Genomic DNA, 23,125 nt, shown 5'->3' with positions numbered 1-23,125 from the left:
CTCTTCGCCTGCATCCTGACCCAGTTTATTCCTCCAGAGCCCAGGTGCTTTGCAAACAAAGGCACATGACCTGCCCTTGGACATTCACTCGCAAGTGACAGAAAATCAAGGTAGTTTCCCCAAAAGCATATATATTTCAATACCAAAAAAGACAAGGAGGGTGATAGGGAAGTAAAAGAAAGAGAAGGAGAGAAGGGAACAGAACATGGAAGAGAAGATTGAGAAGGAGCTATTCAAGGCCTCCCCACATCTCAGACTCTGTGCCTTTACAAGCCCCTCATTCCTCGTGTGAAAGTTGTTCTCCTAGATCCCTTCTGCTGTCTTGGCTGTCAATGGTGGTAATGTTCCATTTCTTCCTAACATTTGCTATCACATCAACACTACTGTGTGTTTCTTTGGTGAATTTGTTTTTTCCTTCTCTCAGTAATCCATTGGTTGGATAACATCCAGCAACTTAAAAGAAGAGACTCCAAGTGTATATGGTTAATGCAGGTTTTATGGCTGATTTTAACTGGGAAAACTATCCAACTCTATTCAATATAATTTAATTACTGTCCAAATAAAGTACTTAAATGTGATCTAAATACTATCAAAATGTACTGTCCAAAATATATTTCGTGTTGAAGTCCATTTTTATTCAAAGCAAATACCTTGAAATTTTGTATTCTAAAATCAATCATTTAATAGGAATTTTTTAATCATTAACAAGTCTTCATGACCATTCATATAGGAACCCTCTGAAGGTAGGAAAAAATTCTGTTTAGTTTATTGCCAATTAAAAATGCTACTTTTCTTTGGATAATTATAAAACCCAAATTTTAAAAATTCTTACATTTTACAGTCAAATTACCTCAAAGAAGTAGGTCCCATAATTCAAGGCTTTTTTCTTCCTTTTTATTCAACAGGGTCATCCGTCACTTGTGAAAGCTCTCTCCTGCCTATATGGAAAGTTGTATCAAAAACAAATCGATCCAAATAAAGAAATCCTTGTGACAGTAGGAGCATATGGATCTCTTTTTAATGCTATTCAAGGATTAATTGATGAGGGAGATGAAGTAAGTGCGTTAACATCGTCGACTTATACATATATTCATCATTGTCATTTTGTGCTACTTTCAATCTTTTACTTATTTTACGCTCTTTTTTATTTTTAATTATTTTTGAAGTGTAATGTAGTAAAGTTCACAAATCCTAACGGTATAGCTTGATAAATTTTCACATATGTACATATATATGTATGTACTCGTATATCTCCATGTATCCACAAGCCAGTTGAAGACGCAATACATTTCCAGCACCCAAAAGGCTCCCTTTGCCCCTTACTAGTCTCTATTCTCCCAGAGGTATCCACTCATCTGTCGTCGTCTATCACCATAGGTTCCTTTTGCCTGCCCTTTAACTTGATATATTAATAAGAGAGTCATATGGTATCTTCTCTTGAGTCTGGCTTCTTTCACTTATTTTGTCTGTGGCATTCATCCATTTTGTTGCATGCAGTTTATTCTTATTTTTACAGCTTATTTAGATAAGGGCAGGTGGAAGGGGCTAGCGATGATGGGAAACAATCAATACCTTAGATTTCACTGCTAAAATAACCTTTAACCTGAACACAATCAACAAGTATTTTGGTCACTGTCCTTTTGTGCCCAGTACTAGCAGCATAGTGTGAGGGATATATTAGGTTAGTGCAAAAGTAAGTGCGGTTTTTACAATTTTTTTTTAACCTTTTAAACCACAATTATTTTTGCACCAACTTAATGTAATAAGGTTGACTGATTTCTGCTATTTACTTAGTCATGTGATGTAAGACCCACTTTGGCACCAAGTTTGGTCAGCTGTGCCCCTACTTTGCCACTATCATTCTAGTACCCCTGCTTCAATATCTCCGGACCTTTTTTGTTTATCAGGAAGCATTGCATATCTCCTTTGTGCTAGGCACTGTGGGAGAGATTTTTAAAAGATGGTTTCTACATGGAAGTAGTTCCCTGTCTAGTAGAGGAAATAGACTTTTAAACAAATGAGGAAAAATGTAGTGTGATTGTCAATATGGAGAGTGTATAAATTATGATGGTGACAAAAGGAAGAAGTGATCAACTCTGCTCATATAGGTCTGGAAAGCTCCAGAGAGGCAGTGCGTCAGCAGAGTCTGAAGAATGAACATATTTGCCCTGATCTACAAAGGCAGACAATTAGGTTCGTGAACTCATCCTAGTAAAAGTGCTACATACCTCATTGCTGAATATCACTACGGTCACCTTCGAAATACTCCCCTTGGGAAGCTATACACCAATGCCAGCACCTAGTCCACTCTTCAAAGCAATTTTGGAACTCTTTTGGAACTCTTTTTCTGGAACAGCCATCAGAGCTGTCATCGTATTACCCTTGATGTCCTGAATGTCATCAAAATGTATTCTTTTCAATATTTCCTTTATCTTTGGATAAAGAAAGAAGTCATTGGGGGCCAGATCAGGTGAGTAGGGAGGGTGTTCCAATACAGTTATTTGTTTACTGGCTAAAAACTCTTTCACAGACAGTGTCGTATGAGCCGGTGCATTGTCGTGATGCAAGAGCCATGAATTGTTGGCTAAAAGTTCAGGTCGTTTTCGTCTAACTTTTTCACACAGCCTTTTTAGCACTTCCAAATAGTAAACTTGGTTAACTGTTTGTCCAGTTGGTACAAATTCATAATGAATCAAAAAAGGTTAGTAACATCACTGGAACAAGTTTGTGAACTTAATTGTCAGACCTCATATATTATTAATTCCTCTCTTTGAACTCTCGTAGCACTTTACTGTGCCTCTTTTGTAAAAGATGCCACTGTTACTTTGTATCATATTTTTATTTTACATCACTGATTCCCTTTACTATGCCAGCCAGTAAGCTACTTAAGGAAACATGTTAAGGAAGTACAGTCATGCTTTCGTACACACAGTCTCCTTCAATCCTATAAAACAGTTGAAAGTTTTCCCTCGTGCTTTGATGTTGTTCATCCTCTGTTGTTTCCTCCTCTGCACTCCCTTGGAGTGTCCCAAGGCTCAGCCCTTGACCTTCTTTTCTCTCTTCTTTCTTCCCTGGTCATCTTATCTAATATTTTGAAACCACCCACGTCACTTTCTATCATTTTGACCTATTTTATTATCTTTATAGTATTTATTACTATCTGAAATTATTTAATTTCCTTCCTTGTTTTCTTGTTTATTATAAGCCTCTCTCAGTAGAATATAAGTTCCAGGAGAATATAGTTTATTGCTGTACTGCCGGCATCTGAAATAGTGAGTGCTCAATAAATATTCTTCAAAAAGGGAGTGGAATTGTTTCCATTGTGAAAATAAAGAAATTACAGAGAGGACTACCAAGTGTATTCTTTCAGTTCGACCTCCATCCTCCCAATATATTTTCCTTGATTGAGCTTTCGCATCATATCAGGCCCTAAGTTTCTCACCAGAGTTACTAAAGTAGATCATCCTAGTCCTTGAGAATCTCACAGACTAATTAAAAACTTGCAGGGTTCATTTCTTTTTCCTCCCCAGTACCTAACACCTAACATAGCACATTGCATAGTAGGTCTGCAATGTGAGTTGAATGACACGCAAACAAAGGAGCTTTAGAATGTAAGGGCCTCATTTGACTCTTAATGAGAAAAGCCTTGAACAGGTATTTCACACCATAGGAAATATAAACAGTAAAAAGTGCAAATTTAGAACAATAATCAGGTACCATTAATTTAACTAAGAAAAAGTTAGAGACCACTTAGTATAGACTTGTGAAATGATAAATTGTTGTTGCCAGATTTTTCAAAAGCAGCTTGGCTATGTATAGAAAGTGCCAGAAAGATGTTTCTACCCTTTCGTCTAGCAATGGCAATCATGTGAATTTATTCAGCAAATTGTTTTAAAATAGAGAAACTATACATATCACAAATGGACAGCATTGTCATTTATACGAGCAAATCGTAAGAAAATTATTTTAGAATTCCATAAACTCTCAAATAGTCATTAAAATAATAAATATTAAAACTACAATAATATGAAATTTTTGTGAAATATTGCTAGATTTAAAAAAGATACAAAGTAAAGGTAAATGTTATATAATGGTTATAAATTATGTGTTCAAACTCTCCTTATAGAGAAGCAGAAAGTCAGGATGCTAGATCCAAGCTGGCAGATTTCGGGAGGGACGCTGACTAGACTGGCTGGATTGGTCCACTGACCTGAAAGCCAGCACATGAGTGATTGAGAGAAGAGAGCATGCAGGGGCAACGAGTACATTCCAGGGACTAGGGGAAAAGATAGAATCCAGGTATGTTACCCGGAGGGGAAGTGTGGTATTAGACAATAAGAATAGCATCCTAACTGATCTCCCTGCATCCACTCTTTGTTTCAGGATGCTTTTGACAAAAGGGAAACACCTTTACTCTCAGGATAATACTTATAAATTAGTACTCCATAATAAAGAGCATTGCAGTGTTGTCTTTCTTTATAGTCTGGCTTCTGCCACCATTTCAAACTTTATTTTATAATTTGCAATTTAAAGAAACTCTTAATGTTTTTGGCTGGAACATCTCTTTGAGCGTGTGATAAGAGCTGTAGCCCTTCCCCATCCCCCTCTCCCCTCCCCCCCAATCTACCTGTGTGCATATAAAATTTTGCGTATAATTTCAAGGGTCTCCACTGCAAGCCTATCTGTAGATCTTCCTAAGAGATCAAGGACTCCCATTAAGGTTCCTGACACGTTTATCCCCAAGGTCCTTCCTCTCGGATATTAGCTCTAGGGAGGCAAGGCGTGTTTTTTTTCACTGCTGCATCTCAGCATGTAGTATAGTACCTCACACGGAGAAGTTACCCAATATTTGTTAAATGAATCAGTGATTGATATGTGGTGTTCTTATTTGATCTTATTTCAGGTCATAATAATAGTGCCTTTCTATGACTGCTATGAGCCCATGGTGAGAATGGCTGGAGGAACGCCTGTTTTTGTTTCCCTAAGATCTGTAAGTATACCGATATGATTCACATGCTTTAAGAAGTTATGAAAATACCAATTACTTTATCACCCATAAAGTTTCTACTTCGATTACATTTTGGGATTTACTGTGTATCTCTATGGTGACTGAAGTTAACAACTTTAAGAGGGGAGCTTTTATTACTTTATCCTGTGTTTGCCATGTGTCTGTGTTGTATCAGCACCCACATTGTATGTAATATTATCTTTTGTGGCCACGTATCCCCACCACGGACTGAGTACCACCAGGTCAGAGACCGTTTCTGACTCACTTTTATAGCACGGCTCCCCAGTGATTTAGCAGTGCACAGTATATGCTGGGTGCTCAATAAATGCTTGTTAAATTCTGAAAGAAGTGATTTTCTTTTTTTTTATTCTGCTATTATCTTTAGGAATATAATCAAGTATAATAGCTTTGTCTTTTTAAAAATCTTACCAAAATAAGTAACACACTAAGGTGAATCACAGAATCTTCTACCATCAGACTTGTTAACCATAGCTGTCTCACTTGAAGGAATATAGGCACTTTAATAGCTGTTAATGTTGACAGAGTCCATTTTTCCACCTAACAGGTGTGAACATGAGCCTCAAGTCCTCTTGGGCTCTTAAGGTAGAACTAAACCTTAGTTGTTTCTGTTTATTTTCTGAGTTAGTCATTTTTTTTCCAGTTATATTTGCCACGCCTTTCTCTAATTGTTTTTCTTGATTAGGTTATTTATTTATAAGCCAGCAAATGAATTAATTGAATTAAATCACATCTTCATTCTTCATGCTTAGAAACCTGTTGATGGGAAAAAATGGTCGAGTTCTGACTGGACATTGGATCCTGAAGAACTGGCAAGTAAATTTAATTCCAAAACCAAAGCTATAATACTGAATACGCCACATAATCCCATGGGCAAGGTAAGTGAGTCTTTGATCTCTTTATATAGTCTTCTGATCTATCATTTTCTCACACGTTGAATAATAATTGGTTCTGTTCTTTCGTATCCTTTAATATGTATAGGTATACACCAAAGAGGAACTCCAAGTAATTGCTGACCTTTGCATCAAATATGACACACTCTGCATCAGTGATGAGGTTTACGAATGGCTTGTCTATACTGGAAACAAGCATTTAAAAATAGGTACTGATTATTACATAGAGTCACAAATCTAAATGTGTTTGGGCATGTGTGGAACAACTGATTGGAAAGGATCCCAGAACAGCTTTAAAATAGTGTTTGTAATGGGTCTGTCTATATGAGTACTCAAATATGGGATTTCAGTGAATGGTGCTTGAGTGAGTTGATGAACAGCCTGTAGGACAAACAGTATAAACTTAGGGAAAGACGTTTTGAATCATACTATACAACTACGAAACCAGAGAAGTATTAGGTTGGTGCAAAAGTAATTGTGGTTTAAAAGATTAAAAATAATTGCAAAAACCACAATTACTTTTGCACCAACCTAATAGTACTGTTGCCTATACTCTTAGCTTTTTATCAAGAATCCATCTATTACTTGGTACATCAGACACAGGGAGCTTACTTGGTCCCAAACTGCACTGTCTCTGTTGAGCAAGTTGCCAAAATGGCAGGTCAGCAGGAAAAGATTACAGGGACGGTAAGCTATTGGCTGCTTGTCCTGTGCCTGGGATTTCGCCACTAGTACTGGGCCATCTCACAAAGATCCTGGTGTCTTCTGGGGTAACCCAAACTTATATTAACTATAGGATTAAAAGCTGGGCTGCAACCCTTGGGTCTTTGCACTTGTCCTTCCTATGCCTGGAAACATTTTTTCCCTCAGATATGTGCAGGGCTCATTCTCTTCCCCTCCCTCAGGTCTTTATTCAGATGTCAATTTTCATGATCACAATATTTAAGATAGTTACCTCTCTTCTTCCAGCATTGGCTTTGTACTTTTTCAGGGTTTTGTTTTTGGTTTTTTTTTTGTCTTTCCCTGTATAGCAAAAATCAAGGTATATATATTTTACTTCTAACCTGCAAGAAGGGAAGGATGTTAGTTCGTTTGGGTGTTCACTGAATCCCCAGTTCCCAGAATAGGATCTTGCACATGGTAGACGATTAGAAAGTAAATGTTGAATTAATGAGTAGGAAATAAGAAAAGGACAAGCGAAGAATGACTAAAACCACAGTGGCAGAAACCACTAAATAAAAAAATTAGTGCACTTATATATGAATACTTGTTGCCCTTTTCGTAGTTATCTTTATGGTACATTAAAAATTATTGTAGAGACACAGAGGAAAAAGCAACTGCTTGAGGGGATCCAAAAAGGAGTGGGCAAAAGATGGAATTAATTAGGCAGAGAAGTAGAAAGAAAATTCCTATCAGATAAACTAACATGTACTGAGGCAAAAAGGTGGGGTGACTCTGAAGGACATTGTATATGAAAGTAGAGTCTAAACTTTACTGAGGAGTCTTAACTTAGAAATAAAATGGTTCAAATATATGGTGATGGAAAGAGAACTGACTCTGTGTGGTGAACACACAATGGGATTTATAGATGATGTAATACAGAATTGTACACCTGAAATCTATGTAATTTTACTAACAATTGTCACCCCAATAAATTTAAAAAATAAAATAAAAAATAAAATGGTCTTTCAAAGGAGAAGTAACAAACATTTATTGAGATCAGTAAGAATAGCTATTCTGGAATCATAAATTCAGGCAAAAGCCCAAGTAAGATTCCGATTAGGAGACAAAGGCAATGGGTATTTAAGAAATACCCATTTATAAGAAAGGGACAGGGAATAATTACATCAATAGAAGGAAGGCATTTCTATTGGTGCTGATAACATGTTAATTTTAAACAATGTTTTTAATTTTCCACCTGGTAGTCATCAGTCCGATAGTCATATTAACCGCTTTCTTGTTATCTTTGCAAACAGTTGTTTGGGACAACTGTTGTTTGCTTAGTCCCACCCAAAGGTTGTTTTGTCCTGTTTTTAAGATTCCAAAGATTTGAGGCATAAGATGTGCAAGGCAGTTCCTCTGTCATGGCAGCTCTGCCTCCATTTTTAAGTGGCTCCATTTATATTATTGTTTATAGTGGGGTCAGTGGTTCTGAAACTTACTTTAGTGGTAGAGCACCTTGAAGCCATGATGTTCACATCATGAAATAGTGATTGATATGTTGCATTCCATCCTGAAATTAGAATTTCCTGACAGAAACTAAATAATTGGAAGTCAATATAAAAAACACAGTTCTGTGCGTATTTGTCTATAACAGCTATTGAAATAAACATATCTGAGTTTTTCTGATTTTGCCATTAATATTCATTTATTAAATGCTTATTTGCTTCACTATTGGTAGACTTCACTATCAGATAAGTGGTACCACTTATCTTAAGTACTTAAGAAAATTTTGTGGAGGAAATCTTGAAGTTGAATGTTTAAGTTCTATACATTAAATTGATCACCAGGAGACTGGTGAGTATATTTTGAGAACTACCACAAAAGATGTGGCAACACAGGGGATTTGATTATGTGATTGGATTGGATTTATAAAGGTAAGAACCAGCTACAGGTGAGGATCTTAAGCAAGTCTGATGCCATGGCAGTGGAGATGATGCACGCGGGCTGTTTAGAAGGAGAAACTATAGGGCACAGAGTATAGCATTGGAAGATGGGAAGGGAACAAGCAAGTATGATTCTGAGATCTCTAGCCTGGACCACTCAGCAGTGACGAGGCTTTTGCTAGAGACAGAGATGGGGAAAGGACATCCAGATCTGTGGGGAAGAGTTGAGCCAAGGTAATTCCTACTTCTCATGCTTTAGTCTTGTCTAAGTTTCAGTATCTGAGAGACACAGAGGAGGAGATAATCTGGAAACACGTAGAATTATAGGCCTGGTGGTCAGGATCAAATTTTGAGGGGATACATTTTTGGCAGTCTTCAAAGTTTTGTTGACCATAGAAGAGAATGGATTTTCTCAGGGAGAATATATGAACAGAGAAGAAGGCCAGAGATTTGCAAAATGTGGTGTCTTAACAGAACAAACTGTGGGTCTATGTCAAAAATTGCATAAGCGTTCATGTGACTTCACCCACCTTACTGATGAGATGACCTCTCTTGGATCATTTGAACTGTTGTTCCCCAGTAGAAAATCAGGCAAATATGGAAATTAATTTTTTGGTAGATGTTTTTAGATTAAATTTTATTAAATTATTATTTAATTATTTTATCTAAAATTATTTGATTTAAAATTTGTTTGATTTATTTAAAATATTTAAGTATTTTAAATATTTATTTAAAATAAAGTAATTCTATTTAATTATTTTGTTAAGTTTATTGAAATTTTATAGATTAAACAGAGAGGAAGAGGCATCTACCTAATGTTTAAATACAATTTTATATTCAATATAAAGCATATGTTCATGCCTGTGAGAATGACTCAGAGCTTTAGTTTCAGTTAGCTCAGTTTAGCCATATTCTTTCCAAAAGATTACTTCAAATGGTCTTAGAATTATTTTTAAGCCTGTATTGTATTTAAACCTTATGTTATATGATAGACCTTTCATGGTAAAAATTTTAATTGATAATATTATTTGCTAGAGATATCGAGATACATATTTTTAACTTAGATTTTTTTTTAGTTGTTGTAACAGCCCATAAAGTTAAAACAAAAAAATGAACTCACTATTTCATTATTTAGAGATTGCAATTAGGTTGCCTGAAAACTTATTCTGTCAAATACATGAAAGATACAAAATGGCCATTCCATCAATTTGCAGAGTGCAATAGTAGTTCTTTAATATAATACAATCAGGCTTTCTAGCCACACATGAAATTAGCATCATCTCCATGTTGTCACAGAGGCAGTTTTCCCTGATTTAGGGCTCTTCATCATGCTTCTAATCTTTATCTGACTTCTATTTAAGCCTAAGTCGCCTGTGAATGACTGTTACAGCTGCTGTGGCTGGTTGAGGGATCCTGGGTCATAAGTGAGAAGTGCAAAGACCCATGCCTTTCAGATAGAACTGCAAGCTAAACTTACTGATACTAGATATGGGTTTTTTTTAATTATCAGACCTGCAAAGATTTTTTTTTTTTTTTGCCTCTAGATTATTAGTCACACTCTGCTTTGGTCGTTCATCTGTTCTGCCTGGCTATGTGCATTAATGTTTGTGACTCCCCAAATTTCTGAGACTGAGAGGACATGAACATCTAGATGTTTTAGAATGACTTAGGGCACTTTTTATTGAAATAGTAGAATTTGTCCTTGTTAGTTCAGATTCTTGATTCAAATCATATCTCTGGGTTTCAGTAAAATGACAAAAAGAAACCACTAGTATAGAAGAGATATACTAATACACTGATATTTATATATTAATCCATTGATATTTGGAAAATTAGTATAAAGTTCTTTGTAAGCTGTTTAGCTGATCAACTTACTCCTTAAAAAAAGACATCCACTTTTATATGGCCACCAACAAATTAGCTCTCCTTTTGAATACTATAATTAGATTTTATATTTTGTGAACAAAACCTACATTTGATATGTGAGTACTTTTTAACTTCCTTCTTCTGTAACTTATAGTGAAAATACTTGTATGCTAGAATTATATTAGTTTCTCTGGGTATTTCTTATTTTCAAAGACTTTATTTCTATATATTGTTCTTACTAATAAGCCTTTCTGATTTGGGTTATGTATTATTACTTTAAAGGAAGTGATACTCTGCATTCTACATAGTTTAGCTTTTCTCTGGTCAAATAGGAGAGTGGTACATGTGTTATGGTGTGCTTTTGAAATATTTTGGAAGACTAGGAGGTGATATGATTATTTATATCAAATATTAGAATATTCCTTCTTTGAATGGACCCTGTAAATATTTTCTCCATTTATCGTTTTGGTTTTTGTTCTCCACAGAGAATACAATTAGAACTTTTCTGATTTATATAGTTGTCCTACCTTTACGAATATTGGCAGGTGTTTCGTGATAGACTGAAATTACGTATGCACCCATTTGGGAAATTTCTTTAGCTACCTTACATTTTAGTAGGCACTGTACATGCCTCATGAGATTAAGAAAACAGCTTAACCCCCCTAGAAATGGGTATTTATTTTCCCTTTGTTTGTACAAAACCTCTTAGAACAATACAAGAACATCTATTGTACCTCTAAAAAACAAGAGTAAAGCTTGTGGATTGCATGTGAAGAACTTCACAACTAACTTATTTAAGGAATCCAAAAAAAGCAGTTTTGTAGGTAGCATTCTCAGAGAAATAATTTACCATTGTCCAGCAAAATTCACAAACTCTTGCATTTTATACCTCCTGGACTTTGTTATCTGTATTCCCTTTGCCCAAAATTGACCTTCCTTCCCCCTTCTCTGCCTGGCAAAGCCCTGTGTGGCCTTCCAGGTCTCAGCTCAAGCATTATGGCTGCGGAGAGCCACCCCTACACCTATGCTAGCACAATACTCCATGCCTGTTGCCAAAATAGCACTTATCCCCCTTTGTTGCAGTTGTTGTACTTGTCTCCTACCCCCCTAGGCATGAAGCTCCTTGAAGATAGGAACTGCCTCTTTCTCGTCTTTGCTTCCTCTTGACCTAGCTTAGTCCTGGCGTCTGATTGTTGCTAACAAATGTTTGATGAGTGAATGAATAAATGAATGAATGATTTTATTAAAGATATTGATCAATTTGAAAACCTTTAACAGTCGTTTTTCATTATTCGTGGAATCTATATTTGTGAATTCGCCTGCTCACTAAAATATATTGGTAACACCAAAATCATTACTTAGGGTGCTTCCTTTGCAGACATGCTCAGAGCAGTGAAAAATTTGTCACCTGATGTGTATGCTCCCAGGTGAGGTCAGCAAGGCAACACTCTGCCTCCTTGTTTCAGCTCATGCTATAAGCAAGTATCTTTTTAATGGTGATTTTACTGTGTACAGTGGCACGTGGGCATAGTGCTGAAGTGTTGTCATATGTTTCTAAGTGCAGGAAGACTGTTGCATTACAGAGGAAATCATGTGTTAGATAAGCTCCATTCAAGCACAAGTTCTAGTGCTACTGGCCATGAGGATAGGAGGGGGTGTACCTGAACGGTATGGGGCTTCTTTTGGGGTGAAAAAAAAGTTCTAAAATTGATCGTGGTGATTGTTGCACAACTCTGGATATACTACAAACCACTGAATTAGGCACTTCTATGAGTGAATTATATGGTGTGATATTTATAGTTCAATAAAGTTGTTAGCAAAATACACATATACACACATGCACGCACACACATGCACAGATTGCTGGGCCCCACCCTTAGAGATTCTGGTTCAGTAGGTCTGTGATGCATTCCAAGAATTTGCCCTTCTTACAAGTTTCCCAGTGATCTTGATATTGCTGATGTGCAGACCACATTTTAACAATCATTGACCTAGGGATCCTGGAGAAAGAGACTCAGAAAATGGGCAGAGTAGAGGTAAGGTAACCAAAACTAGGACCACAGCCAAAACCGTGCCATAAAGTGATGAGATTGAGCACACAGCTAACACTGAACACAGGGTGCCGTGGGTTGTGTGGCCGCTGCACGGAACCAGTCCTGAACACTTCCTACGGGCACCTCTGCCACTCCTGCCCTTCGAAGTAATTTTGCTACTTAAAATTAGTCAATCTATTAAGTGTTACTTAGGTGTGCCCTATTGCAATGTTTTCAAGCGTTGTAACATTTTTAGCTATGCTTGGGTTAAAGTTACATTATCTTTAAACAAACCTAGTAAAATAATTAGACTGAGTACACTATGATACATTTATGTTTTTAGGTTATACAAAATGTAGATTAATTGGAAAGCACTTGTTTTACTTTTTTGTTTTTCTTTTTCTTGTTCAGCCACTTTTCCAGGCATGTGGGAGAGAACAATCACAATAGGAAGTGCTGGAAAAACTTTCAGTGTAACTGGCTGGAAGGTGAGATGAATTTAATTGCTTAAAAACAGGTGTGTGCTTTACTTCCTGTAGGGTTTTGTGTGTGTGTGTTTTAAAAGCATCTCTATTCAGTTCACATAGGTTTTTATACTTACAGATCTTTTGCTTATTATTTACTCATTCATCTTTCATGTTGGCCTTTATTCTTTTTGAGATCTAATCATTTCTTTAAAAGAAAAATAAGGTAATTTTTCATAAGTAATCAACTAATGACACTTTTTTCTTTGCAAAGAATGTTCAGATGACTGCATGTTATATAAAAGGAGAAAAATACTAATAGCTAATATTTTGGCACTTATGTGCCAGGTTCTTAGTGCTTAGTGCACGTAGTGATTCCTTTCATTCTCATAACCACATTATAAGGGGGTATAATTTATTACCCTCATTTTACAGACAATGAAACTAATGTACAGAGAAGTTAGGAGACTTGCCTGACATTACACTGCTAATAAATTCAAACCAGGGCTGGTAATCTAGCTTCCAAATCTTTGCACTCAACCACGACAGTATGTAACACAATAACAATTTATCCAATTGTGACTTGCTTATCTTCCAGCCTCGCCTCTCCTAACCATGGCTAAGAAGCAGGGAGTATCAAAAAATGAGGCCTGCAGACACAAATTATGGAAGAGTCCCATAGGCCCTGGTTCAGTTACTTTTATCTACATCTAATTCAAACGAGCTTTGGTACTGTTTTTCAGACCTCTATCAGAAGTAGCAACCCAGAGGAGAGGAGAAAGCTAATTAGGACTGCATGCATTGTTTACCTTCTGAGGGCAGAGTATAGTGACTCCAGTTGGAAACTTTTCCACAAAAAGAAGTGTTGAAATGATTCTCACTAATACTGCACTACTTTCGTACATTTTGAACATGGTAGAATTGCGTATGTTTAACGATTGCATTAAGCTTCTCTATAGATTTGGTACATACGATTAAATTCACATCTTAAACTCTGCTTTTATCTTCTCGTTTTCTAGCTTGGCTGGACCATTGGTCCTAATCACTTGATAAAACATTTGCAGACAGTTCAACAAAACAGCATTTATACCTGCGCAACTCCTTTACAGGTAGGTTTTATAGTAACTTGGTGTTGAAACATGGTCTTTTAGGGAAGGTATTGTCTTTATGTTATGTGTTTGAATTGACTTAGTTCTTCCTTTCAGGTTCTTTTTGAGCAGGGCTTCTGGTATAATTTGGGAATTTAGGAGCAGACACATATTCCTTGCTATTAAGAATAGTGTTTTTTTTGTTTTTTGTTTGTTTGTTTGTTTGTTTTTTTAATATACTCTGGATGACAGTGACAGCATGAAGCCAAATTACAGATGTGCGTGCTCTATGAAGCAGCAATCTGTTTCTGGGAAGTTACCCTATCTGCACGTGTAAGAAGCTCTATATGTACAGGGCCACTTATTACAGAAAATAGGGGATTGTCATTATCCATCTAGAGACAACTGGTTAAAATAAACCATGGTCTATCTAAACATTTAAATCGTGTATGACCGTATTGGTTTCCTATTTCTCTGTAACAAATTACCACAAACTTAGTGGCTTAAAACAACACAATTTTTTTTTTATCTTACAGCTCTGGAGGTCAGCAGTCAAAATGGGTCTGACAGGGCTAAAAGCATGGTGTCTGCATTGCTGTGTTCTTCTGGAGGCTCTCAGGGAGAGTCCATTCCTTGTCGTTTCCAGCTTCTGGGGCTGCTTGCATCCTTGGCTTATGGTCATATCACTCTTGTGACTCTAAGTCTCCTGTCACCTGATGCCCTTTACCCTTGTAGGGATCCTTGTGATTGCATTAGGACCCACGTAATCCAAAATAGCCTCTCTATCTCAAGATGCTTAACTTAAATCACATTTGAGAGTTCATTTCGCCAGGCAAGGTAGCATATTTACACATTCTGGTTTTAAGACATGGACTTCTTTGGGGCCATTATTCTAACACCATGACTGTTTAAAAATTAAACGAAAAGAAAGGGAAAGGAAAAGAGTGAAGAAACTCTATAATTACTGATAGAAAGATTTCCAGAATATATTGTAAAGTAAAAACAAGATGCAGAGCAGTGTATATTTATGCTATATCTTGTATAAAAAAGGGACTGTGTGCTTGTCTTTTCTTAAAGGATCTCTGGAAAATCCAGAATGAATCTAGTAAAAGTGGTGATTTGTAGGGGTAAGGAGAATAGGTGAAATTAATAGATAGGGACAGCAATAGGTATGACTTTTTAAAGTATATATTTTTATATTGTTTCTATTTTTTTAATGTTTATAAAATAGGGATCTACATACCATCATTCTATGAATAATCAGAACACCGAAAAAAAAGTATTTTTCTGGAAGGCAGTTAAAAATCAAAAAGAGTGAAATATGTTGCCTACAGTAAACTTATTTTTTTACTTCTTGTCAAAAATACCTATTGAATGAGAAAATATATCTATTTTACATTTCTTTTTTCCAGTGACTCTTAATATCATGATAAAGGCTAATTCTAACATTTGCTTTTATTATAAAACTCATTTTATCCTCTAAAACTAAATCCATTCACTTATTTAACAAATATTTATTGAGTATTTTAAATACAGCAAACAAAAATTCCTGCCCTCATGGAGATAATAGCCTAGTGGGGGACACAGATGATAAATAAATATTTTAACAGTATAATATGTCAGAAGTTGATAGATGCAATGGAGAAAAATAAAGTAGTGAAGAGTAAGGAGATAAAGTGTGAAGAGGGAGGATATACAATGTTAAGTGGAGTAATGTTTGAAATCCTCACTGAGAAGGGGACATTTGAGCTATGAACTGAAGGAGGCTAAGCAGTTACATGCTTATCTGGAGAAGAAACCTCCTGAAAGTACAAGTGCAAAGGCCCTGGGTTAGGCAGTCTGATTCTCATGTTTATATCAATGGAAAGTACAGAGGCTGGGATAGGATGATGAGGGGAGAAGAGTAGCCGGAAATAATTAGAAAGATAGCTGGGAGCCAGATCAAGTAGGGGCATGTTTGTCACTATACAGACCGAATGAGATAGGAAGCCACTGGAGAGTCTTGAGCCCAGGAGTGACATGATCTAACCTGTGTTATCAAAGGGAATCTGGCTGCTTAGTTGAGTTAAAAGACTGTTGAAGTGATCAGGGAGAGAGATAGCAGTGAACTGAACCAATATGGAGATGAGACAAGCGGTGAAAAATGATTGGGTTCTGAGTATGTTTTGAAGGTAGAGCTGACAGTATTTGCCAGTGGATCACATGTGAGATATGAGAAAGGGGAGTCGGGTACAATTCTACAGTTAGGAGGATGTTTATGTCTCCTGGGATTTGAATTTTCTAGGGTAATATCTCCTACTATAGGGAATGAATAAGTTGCTGAGAAAAAGAAAGTTTCAGCTAAGAATCTAGAACATCTTTTTCTGAACCATCTTGTTCTCCATTTCTGCTAAGCGGCCTTCTTTTTTTTTTTTTTTCCATGCCCTCAGACAACCATGTTTTGAAATTGGCACAAGTTTCCAGGGGAACCAAAGATTCCTAGACTGAAGCAACCAATCCTTTTTTTATCCAAGATTTCTTTAGTACTAAGGAGTTATTATTATTCATTCATTTTTCCTGCTGAATGCCTTTGGCATGCAGTCTTCTCCATCGCCATGCCCTTCTCTGTGTCTCAGTGTCGTCTCTTGCTGTGCTGTCTCTCTTGCTAGCTACAGCCACACTAGACTTCTCTCAGTTCTTCCAAAAGAACAAATTATATCCTGCTTGTTCATGGCAGTGGTTTCTATCCGATCCCTCTGCCCTGCCCTTACCAGTACATACTAATTGGAAGACTCATGAAGGCAAGGACCATCTTCATCTTGTTTATCATGATAGTCCCAGCATTTATCACAATGCCAGTTTTAATATAGGTACTCGATTTATTTACTAATAATCGCATGTGTCTTTTAGTTCTTGAAATCTCTCGGTTGTGATTAATGTTCCTAAAATTTGGCCACTTTGTTCTGCCCCTCTATCTCTCAACTATTCCAAGTTGATTATTTGCTTGGATCTCCTGGTTTGCGCTGACAACCAATATGTCTAAGTTGTCCCAGTTCACACTTGCCTACCAAGCTTCCACCCTCCTGCTTGGATAGATCCTGCTTGGATAGTTCTTTATGTATGCCCTGATTCAGACTTGTTTACCTGACCTATTGCCCTCTCAGACACCTGCCTACTAACATTGACTTTTCTCTGAGCCTAGTTACATTCCTGTGTCTTCTTACTTTCCTGAAGAAGAGTAGAGAAGTCACTCAATATAACCCAAAAACTTGTTTCTAATCCCTGTGGCACTCAGACCACCTTCCTGAGATATGAATGATTAGAATATTCCCACGGGGAATGACACAGTGGGTCAGCTTTCATTTCCACTACGTCCTCCAAGGTAATGGGGAAAGGCTGACTCATCATTTCTCTGGTCATCTTCCAGACTTAGATCTAGCAAGTCATTCTACAGCTCACCTCAACAGAAAACAACTTAATGTCTTTTCATTTCCCAGTATGCCATCTTTATATAATACTTCTTTTTCAATTTGGATTTTCATAGCTCATTCTCAGTTTTTCCTGTTAGATTTAGTAATTTGCTTGTAACTGATTCCTCCATTAATCTATAGAGTTTAACATGGATTCACAGGAATTCAACTGTAATTCCCTGAATGACTTTTTTTTGCCAATAATATTACTCAGCCAATCTTTATTTATTATACCAATAAACTCAGCAATAAATAACATTACCATATTTCCTTTGTACATTTTTCAATCTTGACATACAGGAGGCCTTGGCTCAAGCTTTTTGGATTGACATCAAGCGCATGGATGACCCAGAGTGTTACTTTAATTCCTTGCCAAAAGAGTTAGAAGTAAAAAGAGATCGGATGGTACATTTACTTGACAGTGTTGGCCTAAAACCCATAATTCCTGATGGGGGATACTTCATCATTGCTGATGTATCTTTGCTAGGTTTGTAAGAGTTTTTATTATTTCATCTATATGGAAAGTTGTGTGTGAAATTATGGAGAAAAGATTGGTGTCAAAGTCATATCAGTATTTTATCTAAGGAAAAACGGATTTTCACAATGTCAGTGTTTTTCTACAGTCATCTTGACTTTTAGGTTCTTGACCTTAATTGTGACTGTTGTTACATGGTTATGGAATCTGTTGTTCTAGATATTCTATTAAACATATAATGTACTGTCATCTTGTTCTGGTGTGTAATGTAAAACAGATACATGAAATAATATATGTGCCCTTTGCCCCTTTGAGTAAAATTTTAGTTTCCTTTTCACTTGAGAAAGAATAAGGTTTCTAGAATGTGGATGCCATCAGGGATTATTTGCCACTTTAGAATATACTGAAATGAAGGCAAATAATACTTATTGAGCGTCTACTACATGCCTAGCACTTTCAAATACCCATTTGAAGAAAGCACTGTTAGCTCCGTTTTTAAAGACATGAAGACTTAGAAAATTTTAAATAACTTGCTTGAAGTCACACAACTAGATTCCAAATAGTTCTGTCTCCAAAAAGGAATGGCCTTATATTACCTGAAGTTGTTACATGTAATTCTGACATGCCATACAAATCTAAAGTTAGAATCATGATAACATTTTATACATAACTTATTTTCCTTCAAAAAAAACTACAATGTTAAGAATAGTAAATTTAAGAGCATAGTTTATTCTGACAGAAATTACACCCATTCTAAATGGTTTTTAAATATTTTAAGGTTTTATTGCAATAACGCTATATGCCATTGAACTTGAAAAGCCTTTGGATATACCAAATTTTATAAAGCCAGTAACTTTTGATTTTATAATACAACAGTGATAATTATTTCTTCATTTGTTGTGAGAGAAACAGAGGCCATGGGGGCCAGAGGTTCTTGCTGTCCTATTGCCAGAGAGCTGTATTTGCCAGGCTCCTACACTCCGTTTTTATGTAAAACCCCTTAAGATGTATACTCTGAAGTGTGAAAACCACTTTTTCTATATTGGGTCTAAATGTGCAGCTCATGTCATGAAATGACAAAAAGAAGTAACAGTTTCATCACTTATATTTTTGCTTTTGAATTGGAAATTGCAAGATTTTCAACATGAATTGTTTTGTTTAAAAGAAATTGATTTACATTTCATCCGCTCCCAAAAAGAATTTGAGCTAACTCAAAAGTCTTCTATGCAGTAATATATACATAGAAATGTTTATTTATAACAGAAAATCAATGTCACAATGTCACATAGAAAGAAAGAGGAAGCAAATATTTCAGTCACCTAGGTTCATTTAGTATTGTAATTAGCATTAATTTGAGACTGAACTTTGTGGCAGCAATGGCAAATACAAAAATGGAATTAGTTACATAATTGTTGAATAAAAGGAAACTTAACAGCTTTTTAGATAAAAATAATTCTTTCCTGGAACCAAACTTTTCCAGATAGTAAACTCTAAAAAGAATTTGTCACATAGTGACATTAAACATCAAAAGGACAATGATGTAACTTTTGCTTGGATTATTGCATTGAACTCTTAAATAGTTTCCCATTCTATCTTTAGTCAATGTATTCTGCATGCTATACTGGTTTAAGTTTTAGATCTTGAACTAGTGTTGTTGGTATAGGAACAGAGAGGATTTGGTTTAGAAAACTTGTTGTGATGATGGAAAAAAAAGAAGTCCCTTCTTTATTGTCGTCCTTCACCTGTGAGGGAAAAATATAATGTCTATAAGACCCTCCAACATACTGAAGACAAGTTCATTTTATTTTACTCTTTCATCTGCTCAGATTAATTTGAACGTAAAAATTGTTCAATATATTAGAGGTTTGTCCCACCATTTTCTAAAGACAAAAGCAAACAACAAAACTCATTTGATGGCAGCTTGAAAATAAAAATAAACCATATAATTCATGAATGGGTAATTACTTTCCTCTATAATTCATATCAATAGCTAACTGGTTAATATTTTTAAGCATTTATGATATAGTAGGTATTATACTAAGAAGTTTACAAAATATCATATTCTCACAAAAGCCCTATGACATTGGTGCTATTATATCCTCACTGATGGATGAGAAAGTTGAGATAGACAGAATTAATTAACCAAAGTTAATCAACTAATAAGTAGCAGAGCTGAGCTCTGAACCCAGACATTCTTGTTCTCACCAGGGAATGTATCTCTTTTCTGCTATACTAAGCAACTTTCCAGACCAATGACCATCCTAGAACTAAAAAGGGGAACATTCAATTAGAACACAAGATGACAAGTAAGGAGGTTGTTTTACTAAGGTAATAAGGTCCAAAATTATGGATGAGATGGTGGGAACGCAATAATGAATTTTGATTTTCAGGAGTTACTTAAATACCCTAATACTATTATAATATGTTGCAAACTTCTTCCTTCAATAAAGAAATATTTTGTTTAGTTCCTTTGAGAATCTCTGACTCAAGTATTCAAAAGAAATAGATTCTAACTTTCTTCTAAATACAAAATCTTTAAAATTGTATTTATTCCCTTCTTTCCCTGTAAGCACCATGGCAATAAATTCCTCTAAGCATTATAAGAATAAATGAGTAATATAGCTAGTGTCAGTTACAGTTAGCTAATATCCTCCTGTTCTTCTTTCTACTGCTATAAGTGATCACTTCTTTCTCTGGATTACCTTTGAATATGCTCCTATTGTGTACTAGTCACATGGAGTTTTCACATAATTTACAACAGACTCTTAACTTTTTTAAATGGTCATTTTTGTTACAGCAAACCTGAGTTAAATACACATGCATACATATAGTGTGAAATACTTGAAATAGTAACTTAACTTCCTCCTCTGTAAAGTGAATATTGTAGTTATCTCTCAGAATTGTAGGACAAATAAGTGAGAGAATCATATAACATACTTAGCTAATAGTAAGTTCTCAATGAATTATAGTATATTATGAGTACTCATATGGAATTTTTACATTCTTAAAGTATAGGGGAGAATGGAAATAAGATCATTAACTAAAAACATATTAAGATGTTTTTCAAAATACAGGTGAAACTTTCATCAATCTCAAGTGTTTTTCATTGTTAATTTGAAGAGACTCAGTAATATTTAGTGAATAAAAGAAAGATGATAACTGCTTCAATTTGTTTTGAGCAATAAATTGTAAAATTTCATTGATTATAATAACCATCAATGTTAGTTGCTTTGGGCTGTTCAAAAAGATCTATCAGTACAAGTCAATAAAATTGAAACAATATGAAATATAGATTGCTGAAACTGAATGCCAGAGAAATATCTAGCCCAGACCTTAAAGCAAGATTGAAGCAAGAGATAAAAATATTTGAAGTTATTCCCCAAAACATAGTTGAAGTTTTACCCCAAATTTAACATTTTTTTAAAAAGCATAATATATAGAAGAAAGAGGTAAACAATAAGGATATCACTTGGAAGAGCTAAATAGACACTTTCCCTTTATAAATAATAATATTATTTAGTCATTCAACAAATAAATGCTTTTTTCATTATTTATATGCTAGACATGGACCTAGGAGTTGGGGATAATGATAGGCTGCAATACAGACACTTTGCCCTTGTGGAGCATGTAATCTAATAATGAATGACTATTTGGAGCTTTAATTATTACTGATGAATACTCTATAAATTTATATGTTATTTCCTTCATATTGATCATAGAGTCTTATATTGTTTCTAGATGGAAAGGCAACCTTCTTTCCTTCCCCTTTTCTACTCTCTTCCAGTGCTAAGTGCTGTATGGATAAGTGTGATCAACCAGATGTCTATGTGAGTACTGCCTTAGAGTATAAGTAAAGCTCATCTGTGAATTCCTCACTTTCCACCACACCATGCAACATGAGACTCCAGCAGATGCTATGAATATCTTCTGAGAAAATTTTTGAATTTTGATAGAATTAAATGACATACATATTGCTTCAGATATAATACATAGGCCATCTCATTTTTATTGTTGTTTTAGATGCAGACCTCTCTGATATGAAGGACAACAGTGAACCTTATGACTATAAATTTATAAAATGGATGACCAAAAATAAGGTAATGTTTATTGGCTTTTGCAATAGTGTGCTGTATTTTATAGTTAATTTGTGAAGGAAACCTGCTGACATGCTTTGAACAATGTTAACTGTAATTTTGTTATATGATAGTCCACTTGTGGCTATTTGGAGAATTTTAAATACATTTTTCTTTTTGAAAATTATTGTGACTATTTAGAAGAACCTATTTGTTTCTAATGTTTATGGTCCTAAATTTATTACAATATTTGAAGTATAAGTAGTTTTCCTATTTCACCTTCTATTTATTTTTTAGAAACTGTCAGCCATCCCAGTTTCAGCATTCTGTAACACAGAGACCAAATTACAGTTTGAGAAGTTTGTGCGATTTTGCTTCATTAAAGTAAGTTCCCTGTTCTACTGTACAACACATTTGTAATGTCCTTCCTTCTGGTTTATAAATCACCATTTTTTTCTATTGCTAAACACGATGCGCTCATATTCAATTTTTAAATGTCAGAGGGCTGCCATGAAATCAACTGCCTACTAGAACAAGAATGTTGAGTTTACAACATAATCAGACTTCTTATCATGTAATGTTACAATGTCTAGCATGCAATCAAAAATTACTAGACATGTGAAAATATAAGAAATTGTGACCCTTGAAAAGAAAAAAAGCAGTCAATATAAACAGATCCCAAGGTGACCCATATGTGGAAATTAGCAGACAAGGACTTTAAAGCAAATATTATAAGTATGTCCAAAAAATTAAAGGAAAATATGGCCACAATGAATGAACAGATTAAAACTATTTTTAAAAGAATCAAGTGGAAATTCAACAATTTAAATGTGCAATATCTGATATGAGAAATATATGGGGCTTAACACACAAAGGATTGAGGAAGACAGGAAAAGTACAGATCCACTTAAATACACATCCATAGAAATTATCCAATCTGAAAAACAGAGGGAAAAAATTATTTTTGAAAAATGGACAAAGCCTCAAATCTATGAGACAATATGAAGTGATAATCTACATGTAATTGGAGAACCAAGAAAAGAAGAGCGAATGTAGCAGAAAAAATATTTTAAGAAATAATGGCCAAGATTTTCCCTGATTTGGTGTAAAGCAACTTGTGCATTTAAAAGTTCAGTGAACCACACCAGGATA

General features: G+C 35.3%; 1 protein-coding gene across 4 annotated transcripts in view; it reads left to right on the top strand.

Moving 5' to 3' along the window:
- The window catches only part of KYAT3 (kynurenine aminotransferase 3), a 63,149-nt gene that overhangs the window by 22,929 nt on the left and 17,095 nt on the right, over positions 1-23,125 (top strand). For all 4 annotated transcript variants that reach the window (XM_088791275.1, XM_088791276.1, XM_088791278.1 and 1 more), the window contains exons 5-13: positions 906-1,055; positions 4,904-4,990; positions 5,779-5,904; positions 6,008-6,128; positions 12,836-12,912; positions 13,908-13,997; positions 17,726-17,912; positions 21,921-21,997; positions 22,271-22,357. In XM_088791275.1, coding sequence (XP_088647401.1) covers positions 906-1,055; positions 4,904-4,990; positions 5,779-5,904; positions 6,008-6,128; positions 12,836-12,912; positions 13,908-13,997; positions 17,726-17,912; positions 21,921-21,997; positions 22,271-22,357 — 1,002 coding nt within the window. The remainder of the gene's footprint in view (positions 1-905; positions 1,056-4,903; positions 4,991-5,778; positions 5,905-6,007; positions 6,129-12,835; positions 12,913-13,907; positions 13,998-17,725; positions 17,913-21,920; positions 21,998-22,270; positions 22,358-23,125) is intronic.

The sequence above is a fragment of the Rhinolophus sinicus genome, chromosome 14 (genome assembly GCF_057876585.1).
Source record: "Rhinolophus sinicus isolate RSI-liver-muscle chromosome 14, RSI-T2T, whole genome shotgun sequence".
NCBI classification, from domain to species: Eukaryota; Metazoa; Chordata; class Mammalia; order Chiroptera; family Rhinolophidae; genus Rhinolophus; species Rhinolophus sinicus.
This window is presented reverse-complemented; position numbering and strand designations above follow the sequence as displayed.